This window comes from Mizuhopecten yessoensis, unplaced genomic scaffold (genome assembly GCF_002113885.1).
Source record: "Mizuhopecten yessoensis strain PY_sf001 unplaced genomic scaffold, ASM211388v2 scaffold11163, whole genome shotgun sequence".
Taxonomy (NCBI): domain Eukaryota; kingdom Metazoa; phylum Mollusca; class Bivalvia; order Pectinida; family Pectinidae; genus Mizuhopecten; species Mizuhopecten yessoensis.
In genome coordinates, this window is record NW_018408911.1 from 612,507 (window position 1) to 635,299 (window position 22,793).

At 37.3% G+C, this 22,793-nt stretch overlaps 1 protein-coding gene across 4 annotated transcripts in view; it reads right to left on the bottom strand.

Annotated features, from left to right (window-relative positions):
* Positions 1-22,793, bottom strand: part of LOC110467168 (contactin-associated protein-like 2) — a 106,279-nt gene that overhangs the window by 23,720 nt on the left and 59,766 nt on the right. For 3 of the 4 annotated variants that reach the window (XM_021524142.1, XM_021524139.1, XM_021524140.1), the window contains exons 3-18: positions 22,211-22,384; positions 17,824-18,045; positions 15,831-15,940; positions 15,422-15,579; positions 13,886-13,897; positions 10,245-10,399; positions 9,388-9,698; positions 8,669-8,805; positions 8,248-8,357; positions 7,801-8,040; positions 7,175-7,424; positions 5,865-5,957; positions 3,250-3,380; positions 2,506-2,652; positions 1,820-1,999; positions 1,289-1,517 (exon numbers count right to left, since the gene is read on the bottom strand). In XM_021524142.1, coding sequence (XP_021379817.1) covers positions 1,289-1,517; positions 1,820-1,999; positions 2,506-2,652; positions 3,250-3,380; positions 5,865-5,957; positions 7,175-7,424; positions 7,801-8,040; positions 8,248-8,357; positions 8,669-8,805; positions 9,388-9,698; positions 10,245-10,399; positions 13,886-13,897; positions 15,422-15,579; positions 15,831-15,940; positions 17,824-18,045; positions 22,211-22,384 — 2,659 coding nt within the window. The remainder of the gene's footprint in view (positions 1-1,288; positions 1,518-1,819; positions 2,000-2,505; positions 2,653-3,249; positions 3,381-5,864; positions 5,958-7,174; positions 7,425-7,800; positions 8,041-8,247; positions 8,358-8,668; positions 8,806-9,387; positions 9,699-10,244; positions 10,400-13,885; positions 13,898-15,421; positions 15,580-15,830; positions 15,941-17,823; positions 18,046-22,210; positions 22,385-22,793) is intronic. The other variant, XM_021524141.1, reaches the window with a different exon arrangement.

Sequence of the window (22,793 nt, forward strand, 5' to 3'; positions counted from 1 at the left end):
GTGAAGGTCATTCATTTGAACACACTTTGTAGTCTTTCATCTCAGCATGCTACTGGCCAAATATCATCACCCTGGGAATTTTGGTTATTNATTTGACCCCTGTGACCTTGAATATGGGTGAAGGTCATACATTTGAACAAAATTTGTAGCCCTTCATCTCAGCATGCTACTGGCCAGATATCATCACCCTGGGCATTTTGGTTATTGAGAAGAAGTTGTTTAAAGTTTTTAACATATTTGACCCCTGTGACCTTGAATATGGGTGAAGGTCAAACATTTGAACAAAATTGGTAGCCCTTCATCTCAGCATGCTACTAGCCAGATATCATCACCCTGGGCATTTTGGTTATTGAGAGGAAGTTGTTTAAAGTTTTTAACATATTTGACCCCTGTGACCTTGAATATGGGTGAAGGTCATACATTTGAACAAAATTGGTAGCCCTTCATCTCAGCATGCTACTAGCCAGATATCATCACCCTGGGCATTTTGGTTATTGAGAGGAAGTTGTTTAAAGTTTTTAACATATTTGACCCCTGTGACCTTGAATATGGGTGAAGGTCATACATTTGAACAAAATTTGTAGCCCTTCATCTCAGCATGCTACTGGCCAGATATCATCACCCTGGGCATTTTGGTTATTGAGAGGAAGTTGTTTAAAGTTATTTTAAGACAATTGACCCCTGTGACCTTGAATATAATTGAAGGTCATTCAATTGAACAAATTTGGTAGCCCTTCACCCAAGCAAGCTACTGGCAAAATATCATCTCCCTGGGCAGTTTGGTTATCGAGAAGAAAATGTTGAAAGTTTTTAACATATTTGACCCCTGTGACCTTGAAAATGGGTCAAGGTCATTAATTTTAACAAACTTTGTAGCCCTTTATCCTAGTTTGCTTCTGGCCAAATATCGACACCCTAGGCCTTTCGGTTATTATGAAGAAGTCGTTTAAAGTAAAATATTGACGACGGACGGACGCCGGACGACGGACGGACGACGGATGCCGCGCCACGGCATAAGCTCACTTGGCACTTCGTGCCAGGTGAGCTAAAAACCAGACAAACCGGTTGTTTTGCATAAAGGAACAGGCTCTAGTAGTGTTTGGATTGTACAAAGGGTCATAACTCTGCCTGCCACCAGTAGTGTTTGGATTGTACAAGGGACCATAACTCTGCCTGCCACCAGTAGTGTTTGGATTGTACAAGGGGCCATAACTATGCCTGCCACCAGTAGTGTTTGGATTGTACAAGGGGCCATAACTCTGCCTGCCACCAGTAAGAGATTCCTTACCCTGGCAGGCCTCCCAGATACAGGAGTCCAGAGAAGATGGCATCGTCTGATGTCCAGATCTCTGGGATGGTGACGATTCGTTGCTCACGAGCTACACTACATCGGATATCATGTTGACTACGCTCAACACGAATCTGTTTCCACGCGCCAGTGTTTAGGGGTTCATTCGTCTGAATGTCCGATACAAATTCCACATCATTTATCACAAAGAAAAAGCGCAAAGCCTTGGCTGAAAATAAGAAGAATTTTGTCAGAAATATCGGAATGCATTCGTTTTAAGTAATTTGCTATTCATTAAAGTAACAATATATTACATTTTCCAATTTTCTTGTCTTGATAATCCTAGAGCTTTTCACAGTTCATTACCAGAATTGGATAGGATTCAAAGCAAAAGAATCTGACCTGTGATATTCTTTTCTGGGTAGAAAAAAGCAACAACGGTCTGAGGCAGATTTGAATTTAGAATTTGGGAAAACAAAATTGTTCTTCAAAAAAGACAACAAATAATTTATTATGTCTTGTATTTCTTACCTGTAAGAAGTTCTATACTGAACATGTTTGAGTTATTGAACTGCGGACTCTGGTGTAGAAGCACAGCACTCTGTTGGTGGGTACGGAAGCTGAATCGTAGGTCAAATGACGTCCACGGCTGCAGAACGATGTGGGCCATTTGTGCAGTAAACGTCACAGCGTGGTCCAGTTTGTTGTCATCTGTGGAAAAAAATGTCACTATTAGAGCAAATACAGTGTTTCTTCATATGTTTAGTACAAAATAACTTACTTGAGATTTGATTTTTACATTAAAAATAGTCATTTGAGAACACAGCTGCCACATACATCCTCAAATCAATATGTTCTTTGCAGGGAAAAACAATGATATTGTTAATCTTAAAATAATTTCAGGATTTTGTCAACTTTTTAATTAATGTACAAAAAATATTGTCAAAGTTTGGGACTTGAAATCATATTACCTGGTAAGGGAAAGTATTGCACTGGCCCACTGTCCCCCGCAACAGAAAATGTTGGTCACAGAAAGATAGCAATTTGTGGTTTTTTTTATCGAGGAAACTTTTACAAAAACACAATTATTATATGAATGGATATTTGACTACATATTGGTATATATCAAGTATAACCAATATGTATTTAAATATCTATTCATATATACAGCCTTCAGCTGAACTGACAGTTCAGATTTTCTCCACAAGGATACTTACTACTTCCCCAACACTTGAGGGGTCCCAGTGTGATGTTTGCGGTCCCCTTTGAAGATCCTCCTCTTTTGTTTAAGATTGTCAGTTCAGTGATGGGCAACTGTGCTTTGACGGAGTTATCTCCCTTGTCGACTACCACCGAGGATTTTGCTGTGGGAAAAAAAGATGACAATGAACATAAACAGTAAAAATTCTGTTAATTACTTGAATATTGAATATTTTTGTTTTGCAAATGTTCTTTAAATTGTCCATGGTCTTATAACTGTGCTTAAAAGTTGCCTATTGTTTTGTACTTTAAAAGTGTCTCTTGTTTTCCACCTGTTTTTCAAACAATTTTGTCATGGGAATTTTAATTCCACAAATAAACAGACTTGGGAGATATATGCATTTGAGATTAAATTTCCTCATGAATTGATTTATATTATGAAGTTTTTTGCAATCTCCATCTGTATCATGTAATCAACAATTGGTCCGGATGGTTTTATATTCGGTGGAAGAATAGGTCCAACACAATCCACATTTCTATATCTTTACAGTGACTACCTTGTGACTGGTATGCTGGACAGTATACATTTTCGAGAAGAAAAAAAAATCATTAAATCAAAGCGATTGTATATTGGAGACAGACCAACTATCACTTATTACAGTGGATTTATTATTTATGAAATGACAGATGAAAGTTCAATAGTTTCGAATAAGGGATCTATAAAATTTTATATTAACATAGTGAACTGTTGCCATAGTTACCTCTATCACACATACAACCATTGGCTGGACACTGGTTGCCTAGGGCACAGGCACAGTGTCCTGGGGTATCTGTGCCAATGGATTCCACAACTTGCCCACTAGCTGCCCTGAAGAATGTCAAGTCTCCAAGTCTGTCAAAGTAAATACTTTTAGCTTTATGGTAGGGAATTTCACCAAATATTTCTTGTGTATGCAGTTCATAAAAATTAACTTTCCTGCTAAATTTGTGTTATTCCCTCTAGGTCTATACAAAGACAACCACAGATTAATGGCTTTTTAGGGAGTGAAATAAATGATCCTCAGAAATGTGCAGAAAAGTTATAAAGAATATTAATATCATGATAAGAAGCTAAGAAGATTAGCTCCCAGTCATAATCAAGAGGCTTTGGGATTAATCTTTGCAGCAGACCTAAGATGTTTAAGAGATAAACAACACTTCGGTATAAGTAATTGGACAAGAAAATAGTCAGAAAAATACGAAACAATTTTGAATTCTTCTTACAACACAAACTGCTGGGCTGACAGGAACATGGAAGCAGCAATACTGACCTGGTAGGAGCGTGATTACAGCTATACTGACCTGGTAGGAGCACGATAACAGCTATACTGACCTGACAGGAATATGTAAGCAGCTACACTGACCTAACAGGAGCGTGATAACAGCTATACTGACCTAACAGGAGCATGGTAACAGCTATACTGACCTAACAGGAGCGCGGTAACAACTATACTGACCTAACAGGAGCATGGTAACAGCTATACTGACCTGACAGGAGCATGATAATAGCTACACTGACCTAACAGGAGCGTGATTACAGCTATACTGACCTAACAGGAGCATGGTAACAGCTATACTGACCTAACAGGAGCATGACAACAGCTACACTGACCTTACAGGAGCATTGTAACAGCTATACTGACCTAACAGGAGCATGGTAACAGCTATACTGACCTCAAAGGAGCATGGTAACAGCTCCCTGTTTTATAATCAAGAGGCTTTGGGATTAATCTTTGCAGCAGACCCAAGATGTTTAAGAGATAAACAACACTTCGGTATAAGTAATTGTACTGACCTAACAGGAGCATGGTAACAGCTATACTGACCTGACAGGAGCATGGTTACAGCTATACTGACCTGACAGGAGAGCAGAAACAGCTATACTGACCTGACAGGAGAGCGGTAACAGCTATACTGACCTGACAAGAGTGCTGTAACAGCTATACTGACCTAACAGGAGCAAAATAACAGCTATACTGACCTAGCTGATAGGAGAGCGGTAACAGATATACTGACCTAACAGGAGCACAATAACAGCTATACTGACCTGATAAGAGAGCGGTAACAGCTATACTGACCTAACAGGAGAGCGGTAACAGCTATACTGACCTGACAGGAGCATTGTAACAGCTATACTGACCTGACAGGAGAGCGGAAACAGCTATACTGACCTGATAGGAGAGCGGTAACAGCTATACTGACCTAACAGGAGAGCGGTAACAGCTATACTGAACTGACAGGAGCATTGTAACAGCTATACTGACCTGATAGGAGAGCGGAAACAGCTATACTGATCTGATAGGCGAGCGGTAACAGCTATACTGACCTGACAGGAGAGCGATAACAGCTATACTGACCTGATAGGAGAGCGGTAACAGCTATAATGACCTAATAGGAGAGCGGAAACAGCTATACTGACCTAACAGGAGTGCGGTAACAGCTATACTGACCTGAAAGGAGAGCGGAAACAGCTATACTGACCTGACAGGAGTGCGGTAACAGCTATACTGACCTAATAGGAGAGCGGTAACAGCTATACTGACCTAACAGGAGTGCGGTAACAGCTATACTGACCTGATAGGAGAGCGGAAACAGCTATACTGACCTGACAGGAGTGCGGTAACAGTTATACTGACCTGATAGGAGAGCGGTAACAGCTATACTGATCTGATAGGAGAGCGGTAACAGCTATACTGACCTAACAGGAGCACAATAACAGCTATACTGACCTGATAGGAGAGCGGTAACAGCTATACTGATCTGATAGGAGAGCGGTAACAGCTATACTGACCTGATAGGCGAGCGGTAACAGCTATACTGACCTGACAGGAGAGCGGTAACAGCTATACTGACCTGACAGGAGTGTGGTAACAGCTATACTGACCTGATAGAAGAGCGGTAACAGCTATACTGATCTGATAGGAGAGCGGTAACAGCTAGACTGACCTGACAGGAATATGTGAGCAGCTACACTGACCTAACAGGAGCGTGGTAACAGCTATAGTGACCTGATAGAAGAGGGGAACAGCTATACTGATCTGATAGGTAAGCGGTTACAGCTATACTGACCGAACATGGGCATGGTAACAGCTATACAGACCTGATAGGAATGATACTGACCTCACAGGAGCGGGATAACAGCTATACTGATCTGATAGGAAAGCGGTAACAGCTATACTGACCTAATAGGAGAGCGGTAACAGCTATACTGATCTGATAGGAAAGCGGTAACAGCTATACTGACCTGATAGGAATGATGTAACAGCTATACTGACCTGGAAGGAGCACAATAACAGCTATACTGACCTGATAGGAGTACGATAACAGCTATACTGACCTGATAGGAGCACGGTAACAGCTATACTCCACATATTGTTGACACTGATCAGACATCCTAGTCAGCTTTAGGAGAATCTCATGATTCATCTCTCTGTTGGAAAGAAATATAAAAATAGACAATTAGATAAGAATATATCAGATAGCTTTACATCTGTTTAATTAACACATATTTCCTTTCAATAAAAATGACTTTGTTTCAGTACGAAATCCCCTTTTCCGATATTATCTTATATAATAACCTATTGTATTACAACCATGAAAGGCTAGTTTGTACTTTACAGTAAACCTTTATTCAGAGATCACCTTAAAGGGGCTGGTCGGGGAAAAAATGTCATATTTGCTAAAATGGCATACACATGTTTAAAATACCTTCTTATGAAATATACCTATTCAAATTTTGCTGAAATTCACTCCTTAAGAGTAAAAATTATAATCATATTAAAGAAATCCTAAATCGTCAACTGACAGTCTAAAACTCTCAATTGACCCAGATCAGTGATGTAATTTTACCGCATGCGCGACATCAACGAGGTCAAATGTAAACATCGCGGCGAAAGAAAAAGATGCATGCAAAAGTCATGACAGGCACAAGGCATCAATACTGTTATATATAACAACAACATATAGGTAGGAATACTACACTTGCATCATACATGACCTTTGAAAACAATTATTTACGTATAGTATTGCTGTCTTGTTCGCTAGTTGAGTCCGACATGGCTGATAGACGGCGTGCTATTGTTGTTATCTTTATTGCCTCACTTTCGAAACAACCACGTGACATATATAAATAGATCTGCGCTAAATTTACGCGGGGCTTCCCCGGGATTTCAGTGGTCAAAACTGGACATTGCAAGTAGAACTCGACCATCATATTGCCGAGGTATAACTTTTGGAAGGCCAGTGAACGCATTTAGACCCATTTATTTTGTAATTTTTTCCCCGACCAGCCTCTTTAAAGAAGTCCATGAATTGGTCCTTTATCGAAGCTGGTCCCTTACAGGTTTAGTCAACATGAAAATAACTGTGACGGCAAATTTGAAAACGGCCTCTTGATTCAGGTGTTCTCTCATTAGAGGTGGTCTATCAAGTAGGTTTAACTATATATATAAATATACAACTTCCGTAAATTAAATTTCTTCATTTTAATCGATCTGTATATTCTTCTGTCAATTACCTAACTGTGCCTGGTCAGTCATAGGAAGTGTACATGTATAGGAGTGAAAATGTTAATGACCTCTGACCTCAAATTAGATATGACAGTGCAGTATAGTATAGCATAGCTGTATAATTGTACAAAAACAATACCTGTATGACAACACTTTCTTGAGTTCACCAAGTTCAGGGTCGCGAATTGGTGTATAAGGAGCAAGATTGTGTTCTACGACAGTAGCCCCAGTGACGTCATGGCCTCCTTGTGGGTCTAGGGTCGTGTGGCCCATTTCACACTGGGCATGATGGGGCTCCATTGGTCCCTGCCCATCTAAGTCCAAGAGGTAGACCCCTGATTCGGTGTACCCCGCCTGGTAGTATTCGTCACATGTCTGTTTGTATCGCGCTGTAACAAATATCCTGGTCAGTCATACCCGTATACTTCTCAATATCAGACAGGATTCTAAAAATTATCTTCCTTTTTTTCTTCCATGAAAATCTACTGAATTATCTCTCTTTTTAATTTTAATTTCTGGATCAAAATTATAATATAATGCAGTCACGAAAATAATTTATGATATAAATACTTACAAACTGAGCTAACTATTTGATTATAATCCATCAATGGATAAACTGAAAAATTTATCCTTCATTTTGACACTGACTGAACATGCTGCACTCAGTCAAGGAGAATTACTATCAGAGATGGCTGGTTTGACCAGTGTTCATCAACAGCCTCAGTCATATATAGACCTTGACAATGGGAGATTGTAAAAACTTACAGAAATGGCAGGTTTTTCCGGAGTAAGAGGTGGCTTCACAGTTACAGGAAATACCATCCCAGTCGGCCAAACACTGACCACCATGCTGACATGGTGGCCCATAGCGACAATGGTCAACTAGGTTACAGCCATCCAGAAACACTCCGTCCACAACATCACGATTGTCCATCAACTTGATTGGATCAATGGTCTCATTCTGGAGTTTTAGGTTTCGAATGCATCCAACAAATCCAATGTTTTCTAAAATACAAAGTTAAATTTGTTTTGAGAGACAACTAAAGACATGTTTTATAAATAAATATTTAAATTTCAACGATCACTTCTCTATAAGGTAATGTAAATCCAGGTGGTAATAACTAGATATAAGAGGCCTCGACGCTAAATAACATGGTCACATGACACGATCAACTTTAGAGTTTCTGCCTGGAGATCAAAGGACCTGCTTACCTGTATAAATTTTTGGGACAAAGCCAACGATGATTGCACCACTGACGTAGATTGGTTCCCCAACGCCCTCTAGAACAACTGACCGACTCCCAATACGCACCTTGGCCATCCTGAAACATGTCTTTTTCTAATGTAAAATCATACATAACAATTCTTAATTCTAAAATCATTGAAGATTTCTAAACTTGTGCACATAGAATTCATTGCCCAGTGTACTCCAGTCTGCTACACAGGAACAATTGACTCTTTAAAATGTCAATTGTTTCAATTTATCAGACCATGGGAACAATAAAATTATTGGAATCCTTATCCCATACAAAAAACTGCATTCCACAGCTTTGTTTTCAGTAACTACAGTATTAACCTGTATGTATGTAAATGTCTGCACTGAGCATTCCGTCTGAGATGTAGTGGTACCTACCCTGCCTTGAATTCTAAGCGCAGTGTGTGCCAGCGGTTGTTATTGACAACCATTGCTACTGTGGTGTTCCTTGTGTGGCTCCCGTTGCTAAGAGATGAGACGTAGTGTAAAAGGGGCTGTCCATTCCGTACCCAAACCTGTAAAATCATAAATCACTTTTAAATACTCTCACATACATGTACACTTGTAAAATTAATAACTACTATTACCCTCGTCTGTAAATTCAATAACTTCTATCATTCTCACCTGTAAAACTAATAATTACTATCACCCTCACCTGTAAAACCAATAATTACTATCACACTCACCTGTAAACCTGTAAAACCAATAATTTCTATCACCCTCACCTGTAAAACCAATAGTTACTATCACCCTCACCTGTAAAATCAATAATTACTATCACCTTTACCTGTAAAATCAATACATATCACCCTCATCTGATAAATCAATAACTTCTATCACCCTCACCTGTAAAATCAATACATATCACCCTCACCTGTAAAATCAATACATATCACCCTCACCTGTAAAATCAATACATATCACCCTCATCTGATAAATCAATAACTTCTATTACCCTCACCTGTAAAATCAATAATTACTATCACCTTCACCTGTAAAATCAATAATTACTCATACCATCAACTGTAACATCAATACCTATCCTATAACTAGTATAAGAAAATTCTGTAAAACCAGTCTTAGTTATGGTAGCCTACCTCCAGATTCCCTGTATCCACATTTCCGGGTGAGAGAAGATTGAAGTACAGCAGTACAGCATCCTGTCTGACAGTGCGGAACTCTAACTCCACGGTGAGATCCTGACCTCCGTACCCGTCAAACAGTAACATTGTTCCCGATTTAGGGAATGTCATAGGAATGTCCTTGACCTTGCGACAGCCCTGTTGAGGCATAGTTCCCCCTTTGAGTTGGGTCCGAGGGTCTTCTTCCACCAGACGAGGTAGAAGCGATATATCATTGACATAAACGTTTTTGAGACACCCAACAAAGTTCTGTGTGACCTGTAACCCTGTACAAACAAAGTGTGGAGTTTATTTTGAGCTGTCACATAATGCAGTACTGACAAAGATGTCATATATAGCCACACAGATCATGTATGAAATATATTGACCCGACAGTGATGAAACATTTAGCATTTACTGTATGTGAAAACAAAATCAAAACATAACTTCAAAAAACAAAACTTGATATCTTTTTCTGGATAATAATAGATGCTTTAAAATAGTAAAGAATACATTAACATAGAAAACTTGAGGTCAATTAGCTTTTCCCCAGGTTGATAATTTATGTTTGACTGAATGTGAAAGGCTACAAGAGTTTCCTCATTTAATATTCCTGATACCTGTGGCTGGTTCAACTAACATGAAACAGAAGCTACCAAAAAAGTAATTAATTGGACAGAATTCTTGATCTTCTTTTATCATTTGAATAGGACATTAAACAACTGTCTTTTCTCTGGAACAAATATGTATTAAATGCTTATTTTAATTAGAAAGTCATGAAGATACCTGGTAAGAAATTTAGAGTCTAAGGGAGCTAACTCCAACATGCTTACCCTGTGTTGTAACAAAGTTGTCTCCTCCTCCAAAGTAGATCTGTGGGTCAAAGCTGAGGTGGAAGTTTTGTGGGTCAAGGGAGTGCCTGTGTGACTCACCGTCCAGTAGGAAGTTCACCTCCACGGGGCTGTGGACAATGGTCAGATTGTGCCACCTAAATTATGCAAGGGCAAAGGTCATTTAAAAAATATCATTAAAGTCGTGGATTGAATGTTTTCCTTTGCAATAAGTGATAGACAAGGGTTTTATTATACTTAAGAACCTGAACAAGAGAAATTTAGTTACTGTACAAAAGACCAATTTTTTACAATAACAAAAGATTTATCTTAATATCACTACGTATAATTGTTAAGATTATGGAATGGATTCATATAAAAGTCAACAAGAGACTACTTACAGGTAATATACATTAAAGTCAAACCCTATTTAAAATCCAGATTCCTGTATAAACCAGACAATCAACTGTGCCTCACAGCTTTACCAATAAATAAACATAAAACCTCCTTATACTGCCACCAATTGTCAAGATTAATTTTGTCGTTATAAAATGTTTGGCAACATAACGTTGAGCTAGATTTATAAAAAAGGTGAAAAAAAAGGGAAAGAAGACCTTGAAACATTTTAGAAGTAAGTGAGGTGGTAAATCAAACTAGGGACATTATATCAAGGTTTTACCTTAAACAGTCAAATCGGTGTTAATAAGGGAAGGTCCCTTAACAGTGCTAGTCTCTTAATAGAGAATTGATATTATTTAGTTAACTGCTTTATGACGCTGAGAAAATGGTGGTCTCCTAATTAAAAAAGCGGCTTGCATAAAACTGTTTGTCTCCATGTATATGTATCAAGAGACCTCTAATATACTAAACAATGAATTTGGTACAACAGTATGAATATATATTATCCAAACTAAACTTGATCTGAAAATCAACCTTTTCTCAACAGGAGGATTGGTCTTGATGTCCTGTCCAGTTTAAACAAGATTAACAGTACATTCACAGTTAAAAGGAATTAATGGAGTCGGGTGAAACATGTTGTTCTTCATCACAGTTAGTATCTCAAAACATCTATTATAGCCGAGCTGTTAGCTGATCTCGGACAGACAAGCAACATGAACATTCAGGATATATAGAAATAAGTGATGGGAATATTAAAGTTCAATTTTCATACTTGATAATCCACTGAACCTAGCCAACACACCGATTCTGATCAGTTTTACACACTGGTTTTAGGAGGATTAAGGACAATGTGTGTTGCTCTTGTTGAAAATACAAGTACCGGTAACTCTGAGATAAATAATAACAATTGTTTGGGAGCTTTCAATCTGTTTATCAATATTTTACATTCATTACATACTGAACAGAAATGATCATTAAATGAAAATAAAAATCTTCATAATGAGTTGTAAATCACCTCTGAATAAATAGTTTAAAGGAAGATAATACCATGCTGTCTTATTATTGAGGTTTTTATGTGAGTTTCACAACACACAAATAGCTCCCAAGTTCAGCTTTCAAAACAGTCATGCCCTTAGCATTCAACATTCATAATGAATCTCCATAACGAAGGTCAATCATGCAGCATTGGTTAGTATCCAAGGTCATTGTCATAAGTGTATGACCTTGAACACTAGCCTTCTCTCACAAACGGCAAGTCCCTACCATTAAACATGATCTAATGTTTATCACAAAGGGCAGTTCCCTGGCATCAAACAGGATCTGAAGTCCTTATTTCACAAAATTAAGGTACCAAACAATCACGCCCTTAGCATTAAACATTTAAAATGGATCTCCATTACCAAGGTCAATCACGCAACATTATTTAAGATCCAAGGTCATTGAAATCTTGTTTTCTACTTGGTTATAATTTAAGCTCAGCTTTGAATAAATCAAAGGTCTCTTCCTCATTAAGCTCAAGAACACATCATTCAACAAGTTCTAAAGTTCCTTCTTTTCAAAGGTCCTGTCCACAGCAACAATCAGAATCCTAGCTCCCACTCTCAAAGGTCATGACCTCCATTTTGAATGAAATTGAAGGTCAACTTCTCAAAGGTCAAGACCTCAATTGGGATAGAATCTAAGGTCCCCCTCTAACAGGTCATGACCTCAGTAATGAATAAAATCTGATGCCCTCCTCTCAAAGGTCATGACCTCAGTAATGAATAGAATCCACTGTCCCCCTCTAATAGGTCATGACCTCAGTAATAAATGAAATCAAAGGTCCCCCTCTCAAAGGTCATGACCTCAGTGATGAACACAATCCAAGGTCTCTCTCTCTCAAAGGTCATGACCTCAATGATGAACACAATCCAAGGTCCCCCTCTCAAAGGTCATGAACTCAATAATGAATAGAATCAAAGATAGTTCTCTCAAAGGTCATGACCTCAGTAATGAATAGAATCTAGGTACTCTTCTCAAAGGTCATGACCTCAGTAATGAATAGAATCAAAGATAGTTCTCTCAAAGGTCATAACCTCAGTTATGAATAGAATCTAGGTACTCTTCTCAAAGGTCATGACCTTAGTAATGAATAGATACAAAGATAGTTCTCTCAAAGGTCATAACCTCAGTAATGAATAGAATCTAGGTACTCTTCTCAAACGTCATGACCTTAGTAATGTACAAGGTCCATCTTTTAAATGTCATGCCTTAAAAAATGACCAAACTGGATATCTCACCTTAACAAAGGTTATGACCTCAAGATATAATGGGATCTGAGGTTAAATGTTTGAACAAGTGATGCCTTTATCATTGAAGAGGACCTGAAGTTCATGCCATTCTCGCTGAACACTATCAACATGCACTGAAAGGATAGCCGAAGGTATGCGACACCAGTATAAGTTTCCAATTAAAGTCTCAAGAAGTATCAATAGTACAACATCCATAGTAATACATGCAGAAAAAGATATATCACCAGGTATGTAGCCAGATGTATGATAGATAACCCAGGCATTCGTTTCATGTTTTTCTCGTAATAGTTTTTCTAGCATTTCAATGTTAAGGTATGTTTGTCTCTGATTAATATCTTCTTTTCACTTTTTTTAATCTTAAGCTTTCAGAATGATCATCCAAAACCTCTCAAAAGCTGAAATCAGATGTCCAGATCCGTCACCTATGATTCATATGTTCACCTTGCAAAACCCTGGCTACTGTTCGCTTCTGATCTTCATTCAAAGCATTTATTTCATACCAATATTTTTTTTAAGCCAAGACATTGATTTCAAGAAAAAGGTCAGGCAAATGAAAGATAAATAAAATATATCCCTAGCAACAAGCCCAGAGTTATGACAACAATGAGACCAATGTTTGATGAAGGTAATTTTTTGAAATAAAAATGTTGAAGCAATAGAGGCATCAAGAACCTCATATTGTCTCAGAAAAAGAAGCAGAAAGGAAAATGAAAAAAAAAATATATAAATAAATCTGAGTTGTTAGAATATGGTTGACCAGGAAAAAATGCAAAAATCAACATTTTAAATGTGAAAAATGAAATGATTCAGTCAAAAATAAACAAATGAATAGTACAAGTAGCAAGTTTTAAGTAGCCATGATGAAAGTAAGCCGGGATGGTCTAAGACAACCCCCCTAACCGTAGACATTCTGTCGGTACATTCAGCTAGTACATTCCTGCCTCTCACACTTACCCTTTCAACCTCCTATCGATGGCCGCGTGAAAATGAGATGAAGACGATCAATGTGAATGACAAAAAAACAACATCAAAACAAGAAAATTCCAAAAAAAACATGCTTTTGATAACAAATTATACGGAAATAAAATGAAAGGTAAAATTGAATTTCATTTCTGTGTCTTATATAATTATGTATTGAGAAAAAAACCACTGAAAACAAGACATTTCAGAGTGACAGATAAAGATTTAATATCATGAGCAATAACCACTGCAGAACAAGAACTCTGTGACTTGATCTAGACTTGCTAATGCCCTATTTTCTTCAATCTTATATAAATTGCTGATATTTCTAGATATATAATTAAACATACATATCAGAGAGCAAAAACAATCTATCTATACATTTTTCCTTAGAAATCCCAGACATCAACTTCACCTGTATTTCAGGTATCATGAAAATTTATTAACGGGACATCTGCCATTAAAGTTAAGTTGTTAAATACAAAGTTGGGTTCTGGTATTCAAATGGTGGTTCAAAACTAGAGTTTTGGCATTGACAATTCCAAAATCCACCATTTATCCAGCAAAATATTGGCACAACAAATGGGACTAGATGTCTATCAAGAAATATTTCTAAAGGGCTGTTAATAAAAACAGCGGTAACTTTGAAATATATTGATGGTATAAACAGTGGCGTTTAAGTACCAGGGGCATGAGAAAGGAACCAAAGAGTTGATTTCTTAAGTGATTTTCTGCCACAAAGTGACGGACTAGGATGTGTTCAAAATGGCTCAACATTAATATACATGTGCAGATGTCAATTCTTTAATCTTCATCTTTATACCTTCCTCCGTCGATATCAACGATAACAGAAGTTTCAATCTTGTGCATGTGAAAAGGATTCATGTATGAAGTTTGAAAAATATTGTCACGTTTTGTCATGTTTTGCATTTTCAAAAATGTATCGAAAAACATTTTCTCTTTCCAGCAATTTTACAAAGTTCTTGTTTACACTCAAGACAGATGATTCGGTGTTCCCAAATTATTTTTTTAACTTAAAATCATATTCACATGCATGATAACACACTTTTTAAAAGTAATGAAATGTTTAATCATACAAAAATATTTTCATCAAGTACAAAAATAAGTGAAAAAAAATAAAATCCGTCAGGAGTGTTGAATACGACAAAAGAATTGAGATTTCAAAATGCAACAAGGACAGATTGATGATTTATCGTCGTCACTGAAGTATGTAGATGATATTGATGTTTATTATGGCTGATCATCCACACCTTAATCCTGTTTCTAACCTTATGAAAACTGTAAATTATTTATGCTTTCCGCCAAAGAATTATTTTTATATTAACTGATGGGGAAAGTAAAAAGTTTCCCAATATATTTTAACACTGATTTTTGGATTTTTATTTTTTTATTTTTTTATAATTGTTTCAAATTCAAAATAATTGAATCCAATCCATAAAAATAAATCTTTACGAAAAGTAAATAATTTACAGTTTGTAAAGTTTGGCCAGTAACACATGAACACCCCACCTCTGATCGTCCACGCCGATTCCCATCTGCTCTTGAATGACATCATCGCCAAATGCCATGGAGACTCTCACCGTGCCCTCATGGACCGAGGCAATCAGGTGACTGTTGTATGGTGCGCCACCTACTGCGTATATTAGTACTCCAGACCCTCGGTCAGACTGTTAATAAAAGTTGTGTCATTTAAGATTAAGCTAGGTTAAATTGAAAGCGAGGCAAGAGAGAGAGATCAACAGTATATACATACAGTATCATTATTAAGACATGAGCAATGTGTTTACATTCAGAAATTACATAATAGACATGTTGATACTTCATCATGTCCTTTTAAAGTTGCAAAAGCCAATTAACTGGCCTTGGGTGAATACATTTTCATATCACCCTCAAACCTGGCCAATGTTTAACAACGCACCTTGAACTGGAGACTGATACGTGTGTTATCCATCAACATCTTGTCTTTCGGTCTTCGGTACAGCTGATACTTGATCCACTCGTAACCGCGCAGCGTCACCACAGTCGTCTCTGTAACACGTAAGCTCTCAGTAAAACAGCGTTTTTCACGTCGACACAGTGTTGTATATGATGAAAATGGATGCAAAAAAATAAACACTGTCTATTCTATTTTCTTCACTAATTATAAAATAAAATTCAGCCTAATACATATACAGTCGAACCTCGTTATTTCGAAGTCGACGGGGTCGTGGGAAAACGTCTGAGTTATCCGAGTATTCGAGTTATGCGGGTTCATAAATTTGGTATGAAATTTGCTGTTTGGACAAAGCACTAGCAGTTATTGATCAATCGGTGAATGATATACATAATTAATATAACAAATACAGGTATGTTATTTTACATTAACGTGCAAAAATAGAGTTATTTTCGAAAAAAACATACTTTCCTTTATCACGATCAAAACGGTTGGACCACATTGTGAATTCGTTATTACATATGGACAGGCCTTATCATTAAATTGTTGTTTTTGGTCAGTCTAGATCTTGGCAAAGTCTTTCCAGGTCGACATTTGTATTTGCAAGTCCGTTAAGTTTTACTTCTGAAGTGTTACATTTAAAAATCGAACTATCCCGCTGTCTCCTACCTCATACTATACAATGCGGAAATGAAAATGTGCAAGTCTAAAACAAATCACTGTAATGGAGCGTACGCGTAGTTGATTCTTTAAATGAAAACACACACAAACCAATTATATCGTACATGTAACACATTGATTCATAAAAGCCAAATGTGACACCTGACACCTCTTCAACTCGATGTAATCAACAGCAATTATCGTATTGTTCTTTTAAAGCCATACTGGCTCCTGTAAAAACATGAACCCGTGAAGCTGTCCTAGGTTGTGATTTATCACGCTTTGTGACCAATGTTCCGGTTCCTACTGTCGTATATTTGGGTGTACGTAAAGAATACTGTTGATCAACATTGATGAAGTTTGTTTTTTATTATGAACAATTTTGTTTTGACAGGTCGTACAGTTTACAGTCTGAAGCTTTATCGTAAATTATTTTCATCGATTTCATGAAAGTCTACCCACGAAAGATGTTCATAAACACAGAATGGCGAGATATTGTACTTTTGCGTTTTATTTGTAGCAAAGAATTAATAAGTGACAAAATGAAATTCCAACATTATGCAGTAGACGATGTTTTGATGTTGGATTTACGCTATTGAAACCAATATCTTACATCGAGGTATCCAAGTTTTTCGACTTTTCAGGGTTCAAATTATCAGAGTTTTATTTACTAAGATAAAGAAGAGGTTTGGCGGGACGGGAGAAATACTTCGAGATAAACGGGGTGTTCGAGTTAAAAGAGTTCGAGCTAACGAGGTTCGACTATATAGTTAAAAAGAATTGAGCAAATGCAGCATCTTTAATTTATCAAATACATTTTCATATAATTCTTTTTATTATTGAACATGATCCTGTTTGAAATCTAGACCAGTTTTAATCAAAACTATGTTTCCCTTTAAGTAGTCTGACCTAGGATTTTTAATTTGGGTAGGAAAGTAGGGAAAATATTTAAGTTTACAAATGTCATTTTTTATTGGTTATCATTAATAAATCAATTAAAATTGTTTTGATCTGTGGAATGCTTTGATGTTAAACCTAGTACACAGATGTTAACATTTTCAACAACTTGATACATAACATCATAATGTATGACTTGAAGAAATGTCCGGAATTCTAAAAAAAGGTAAATAACTTCAAACTTTTTCACTACAGTATTTTAGTAAGTTAGGTTTAGGCAATCCTGAGGAACCGACACACAGAAATTTGAATGTAAGAGCATGGGATTGATAAAAAAAGACAATCAGACCGTCACATCTTAAACGGTATGTCTTGGATTATCAAATGCTAAGGAGAAGAATGGACAGATTTGAAGACTTACTTGTGCTGTTACAGTATTTCCCCTCATTGTCCGAGCCGAAGCAGTCGCAATGCATGTCCGTGTACTGGTTGATACAGCGTGTGCCTTGTGCACACTTGTTATGGGTGACACACAGGTCTACACACCCGGCCTTTACCCGATGTGTCTCTTCTGGTCGCACCTCCTCCCGACCAAATATAAGGTCTCGTAGGCACCCCACAAACTGGTCAAGACTCACACCACCTAAAATATCAGGATCAAATTTAGAATTGGAACCACAAGATTTATAACATTTTTACCCGCAAAATATAAGATATTATCAGTAGGAAAAAAACTATGCATTGAAGATATACAAAATGTTGTATCCTCAAATGTGATCTGAGACACCATTAAATATCCTCTATACACTGTCTGAGACACCATTAAATATCCTCTATAAACTGCCTGAGACACCATTAAATATAATCTATAAACTGCCTGAGACACCATTCAATATCCTCTATACACTGCCAGAGACGCCATTCATTATTCTCTATACACTGTCTTAGACACCATTAAATATCCTCTATACACTGCATGAGACACCATTAAATATCCTCTATAAACTGCCTGAGACACCATTAAATATCATCTATACACTGCCTGAGACACCATTAAATATCCTCTATACACTGTCTTAGACACAATTCAATATCCTCTATACACTGTCTTAGACACAATTCAATATCCTCTATACACTGCCTGAGACACCATTCAATATCCTCTATACACTGCCTAAGACACCATTAAATATCCTCTATACACTGCCTGAGACACCATTCAATATACTCTATACACTGCCTGAGACACCATTAAAATATCCTCTATACACTGCCTGAAACACAATTCAATATCCTCTATACACTGCCTGAGATGCCATTAAATATCCTCTATACACTGCCTGAGACACCATTCAATAGCCTCTATACTCTGCCTGAGACACCATTAAATATTCTCTTTACACTGCATGAAACACCATTCAATAGCCTCTATACACTGCCTGAGACACCATTAAAATATCCTCTATACACTGCCTGAGACACAATTCAATTTCATCTATACACTGCCTGAGACACCATTCAATATCCTCTATACACTGCCAGAGACGCCATTCAGTATCCTCTTTACACTGTCTTAGACACCATTAAAATATCCTCTATACACTGCCTGAGGCACCATTAAATAGCTTCTATACACTGCCTGAGGCACCATTAAATAGCTTCTATACACTTCCTGAGACACCATTCAATATCCTCTATACACTGCCTGAGACATCATTCAACAGCCTCTATACACTGCCTGAGACACAATTCAATATCCTCTAATTACACTGCCTGAGACACAATTCAAAATCTCTTATACACTGTCTTAGACACCATTAAAATATCATCTATACACTGCCTGAGACACCATTAAATAGCTTTATACACTGCCTGAGACACCATTTAATGTCCTCGATACACTGTCTGAGACACCATTAAATATCCTCTATACACTGTCTGAGACACCAATAAATATCCTGCCTGAGACACCATTAAATATAATCTATATACTGCCTGAGACACCATTCAATATCCTCTATACACTGCCAGAGATGCCATTCATTATTCTCTATACACTGTCTTAGACAGCATTAAATATCCTCTATACACTGCCTGAGACACCATTAAATATCCTCTATACACTGCCCGAGACTTAAAAAATACCATCAAAGAAAATTACAAGTTATCATGCAACAAACGATGTGATTACAAATATCTATTCTGACATTTTTGCAGCTCAAAATACACTAAGAGCTTAATGCAGAAAACGAAAGAAAATTCTAGGAAATCAATAAACCTTATCACCAACTGTGTGGGTATAAACGTGGTGATAAAGTCTAAAAGAGGCCCAGGGGCCTGAATAGCTCACCTGGTCTTTACTTATTTCAAAAACAGTATCTGTCTATCCAAAGGACAAATATGAGCTGGAAATAGGGAAGAATTATTCTTATTTTCTCTTAAATACGGCCCCATCCTTCTTGACCAAGAGGACTATACATTTCATTTATACAATGTGGATTTCTCTTGACCTAAAGGAATCTTTTATGCCAAATTCAGTTGAAATCACTATACCTGCACACAAGCTGTAGTCTATCAGGCCCTACTCCTCTGGCCCCAGGAGGCCCACCCTCTTAGTTTACCAACAATGACTCCCTTTTGACAAGGGATTCTTTAGAACAAATAAGTTTAAAATCCCTTTACATATAGTATATGATATTATTTTGTCTTGATTACGAAGACTGACCTCTATTTCCCCTTCTGATCCTTCATTTATACCACGTTTAATCTTGTCTGGCTATAGGAACGCTAGGTTACAGTTTTGGTACTTATAAAGTAATCTAGAGGACAGGCATCCTTACACATACTGTTGAGTACTTGAGACAAAACTACCAAATTAACAAAGCAAGAAAAAGCACCCCTACAGGTATGACCTACAGCATGTGTCCTACAGGTATGACCTACAGCGTCTATTGTTTTCACACGTATCATATATTTGGTTGAAAAACATCTCCAGACACTTTCTAAGTCCTATAGTACCAGCTTCATTGAACCTGATTGTTAGACTCATTGAGGAAAAATGATAAACAGATGAATTTAATTGAGATAAGTGTTGGCCACTTGTGAATGAATGCCGAGCCTAAGGTTGGTGTTTCCTGCCTTTAGAAAGATCTATAAGTGGCTGAAGAGATCTGTTCCTATGATGATTCCATCGTTACTAGAGTGGATCAAGAGATTTGTGCCGAAGGTGATATAAGTTTGTATATGATCCTACACTGTAGACACATTTGATCTATGGACTCTATTCAATTGAAAAGCCAGCAGATATTTTTCACTATTAAAAAGGTACAGGGATAAGTTTGGAATGATTGTAACACAGGAAATATTAAACCACATTTCCAAGCTGATCAGCATGGGGCTGGAATTGATCCGACGTTCTATGTTAACTTACACATGTACATCCATATTGATTGCTTAGGGTATAAAAAAGAAACATTTAGAAAATGTAATAGGAGAGTTAGAAAATTCCTCCGAGTTATTTCCTTATCCAATTATACTGATAGAAAATTACGCCTGCACAGTAGGAAACCACGTTCTTATCATTGATTTTTATCCGAACTCTCCATAAATCCATAAAAAATATCTCGTTAAATTATAAACAAATCAAAATAGTTCCAGACACAGCATGGCCTGTAACATCCTCCTATCAATAAAGACATTGTCAAGTTATTGCCTTTATCACAGTTGTATTTCCAGGATAGGAAATCTTCAGGTTGAACTTTTTAATATGTGAGTGTAATTCTACTTATTGTAGGTCATATTTTACAGACCAAAACGTAAACAACCCCAAGATGATGAGAATTTACCCTAAGAGCTTGAATATCACTTGAGCCTTCCCAGTGAGAAAGAAATTTCCAGATTTACTACTCAAGAATATAACTGAAAAAAGGGCCAGGGGAGCCGAGGTCGGAGGGGGGAGTTGGATTGAATTGGATTGGCTATCAATTAAATAATTAGTGGTACTTAAAGCTGCCTTATTTAGATGTTTTGTTTGAGGACTGTCTACTGCCCTATCTAGATATTTTGTTTGAGGACCAGGCCCTATCTAGATATTTTGTTTGGGGACTGTCTACTGCCCTATCTAGATATTTCGTTTGAGGACACTCTACTGCCCTATCTAGATATTTTGTTTGAGAACTGTCTACTGCCCTATCTAGATATTTCGTTTGAGGACTGTCTACTGCCCTATCTAGATATTTTGTTTGAGGACCAGGCCCTATCTAGATATTTTGTTTGAGGACTGTCTACTGCCCTATCTAGATATTTTGTTTGAGAACTGTCTACTGCTATATGGTATGACTGGTAACATGAAGCAGGGAACAGATAGTATACATAATATCACATAACCAGTGACACAAGAATGTGCATGGCAATAAGAAGGCCTGGGTATACAAAATTAGGGTTGAGGAGTGTGTAGAATGAAATATTGAATGACATGACATCTTGGTTGATGAGTGTTTAATCGAAATATTGTATATTGTATAACAGTGATATAAGATCGAGGTCAAAAAAGTGCTTACAGCCATATTGTATAGCTGGTGGACAAAGATTGGGGTCAGTTAGTGCTTACTGCCATATTGTATAGCTGGTGGACAAAGATTGGGGTCAGAAAGTGCTTACTGCCATATTGTATAGCTAGTGGACAAAGATTGGGGTCAGTAAGTGCTTACTGCCATATTGTATTGCTGGTGGACAAAGATTGGGGTCAGTAAGTGCTTATTGCCATATAAGCGATTAATTACACAACATTGGGATCAATGAGTACTTACTGCCATATCGTACGACTGGTGACACGAGATCAGAATCGAGGAGGTCCGAAGGTCGTGTCCATGTGAAGGTCCGTACACGTTTGTTGTGGACCTCTCCGTCTATGGTCACCTGTAGATGACCAGAGGATGTGTCCAGGGAGACCTTCACCTCATGCCATTCATCATCGTTATATTCTGTACACGAAACAGAAAAAATAATTCTTATCAAATACATGTATTAGCTCAAACATAACCAAGAAAAGTTCACTGACATGTACTTTCTTGTAAATAGCAAAACAATTAAATAATTGAAAAGTAATTTCATTCTTAAACTTCCTTTTCAGGAAAGATTAATAAAGTTCTGCTGAACTCCTGTTTAATCAAAAGAATCCTTAAGATTTCACTCTCACCATGACTGTATCCCTCTGTCTAATTAGATTTTATCATCTTGTACCACACTTTACGATATTGTCAGGAGATAAAGATTTCTTTCCCATTGGACAAAATAATCTTGGTGGGGTTTTTATTCTCTGAGTCATTTCGTAATTACATTAAAGGTACATGTCCACGATCTGTACTGAAACAATTTGTTTTTACAATGAAA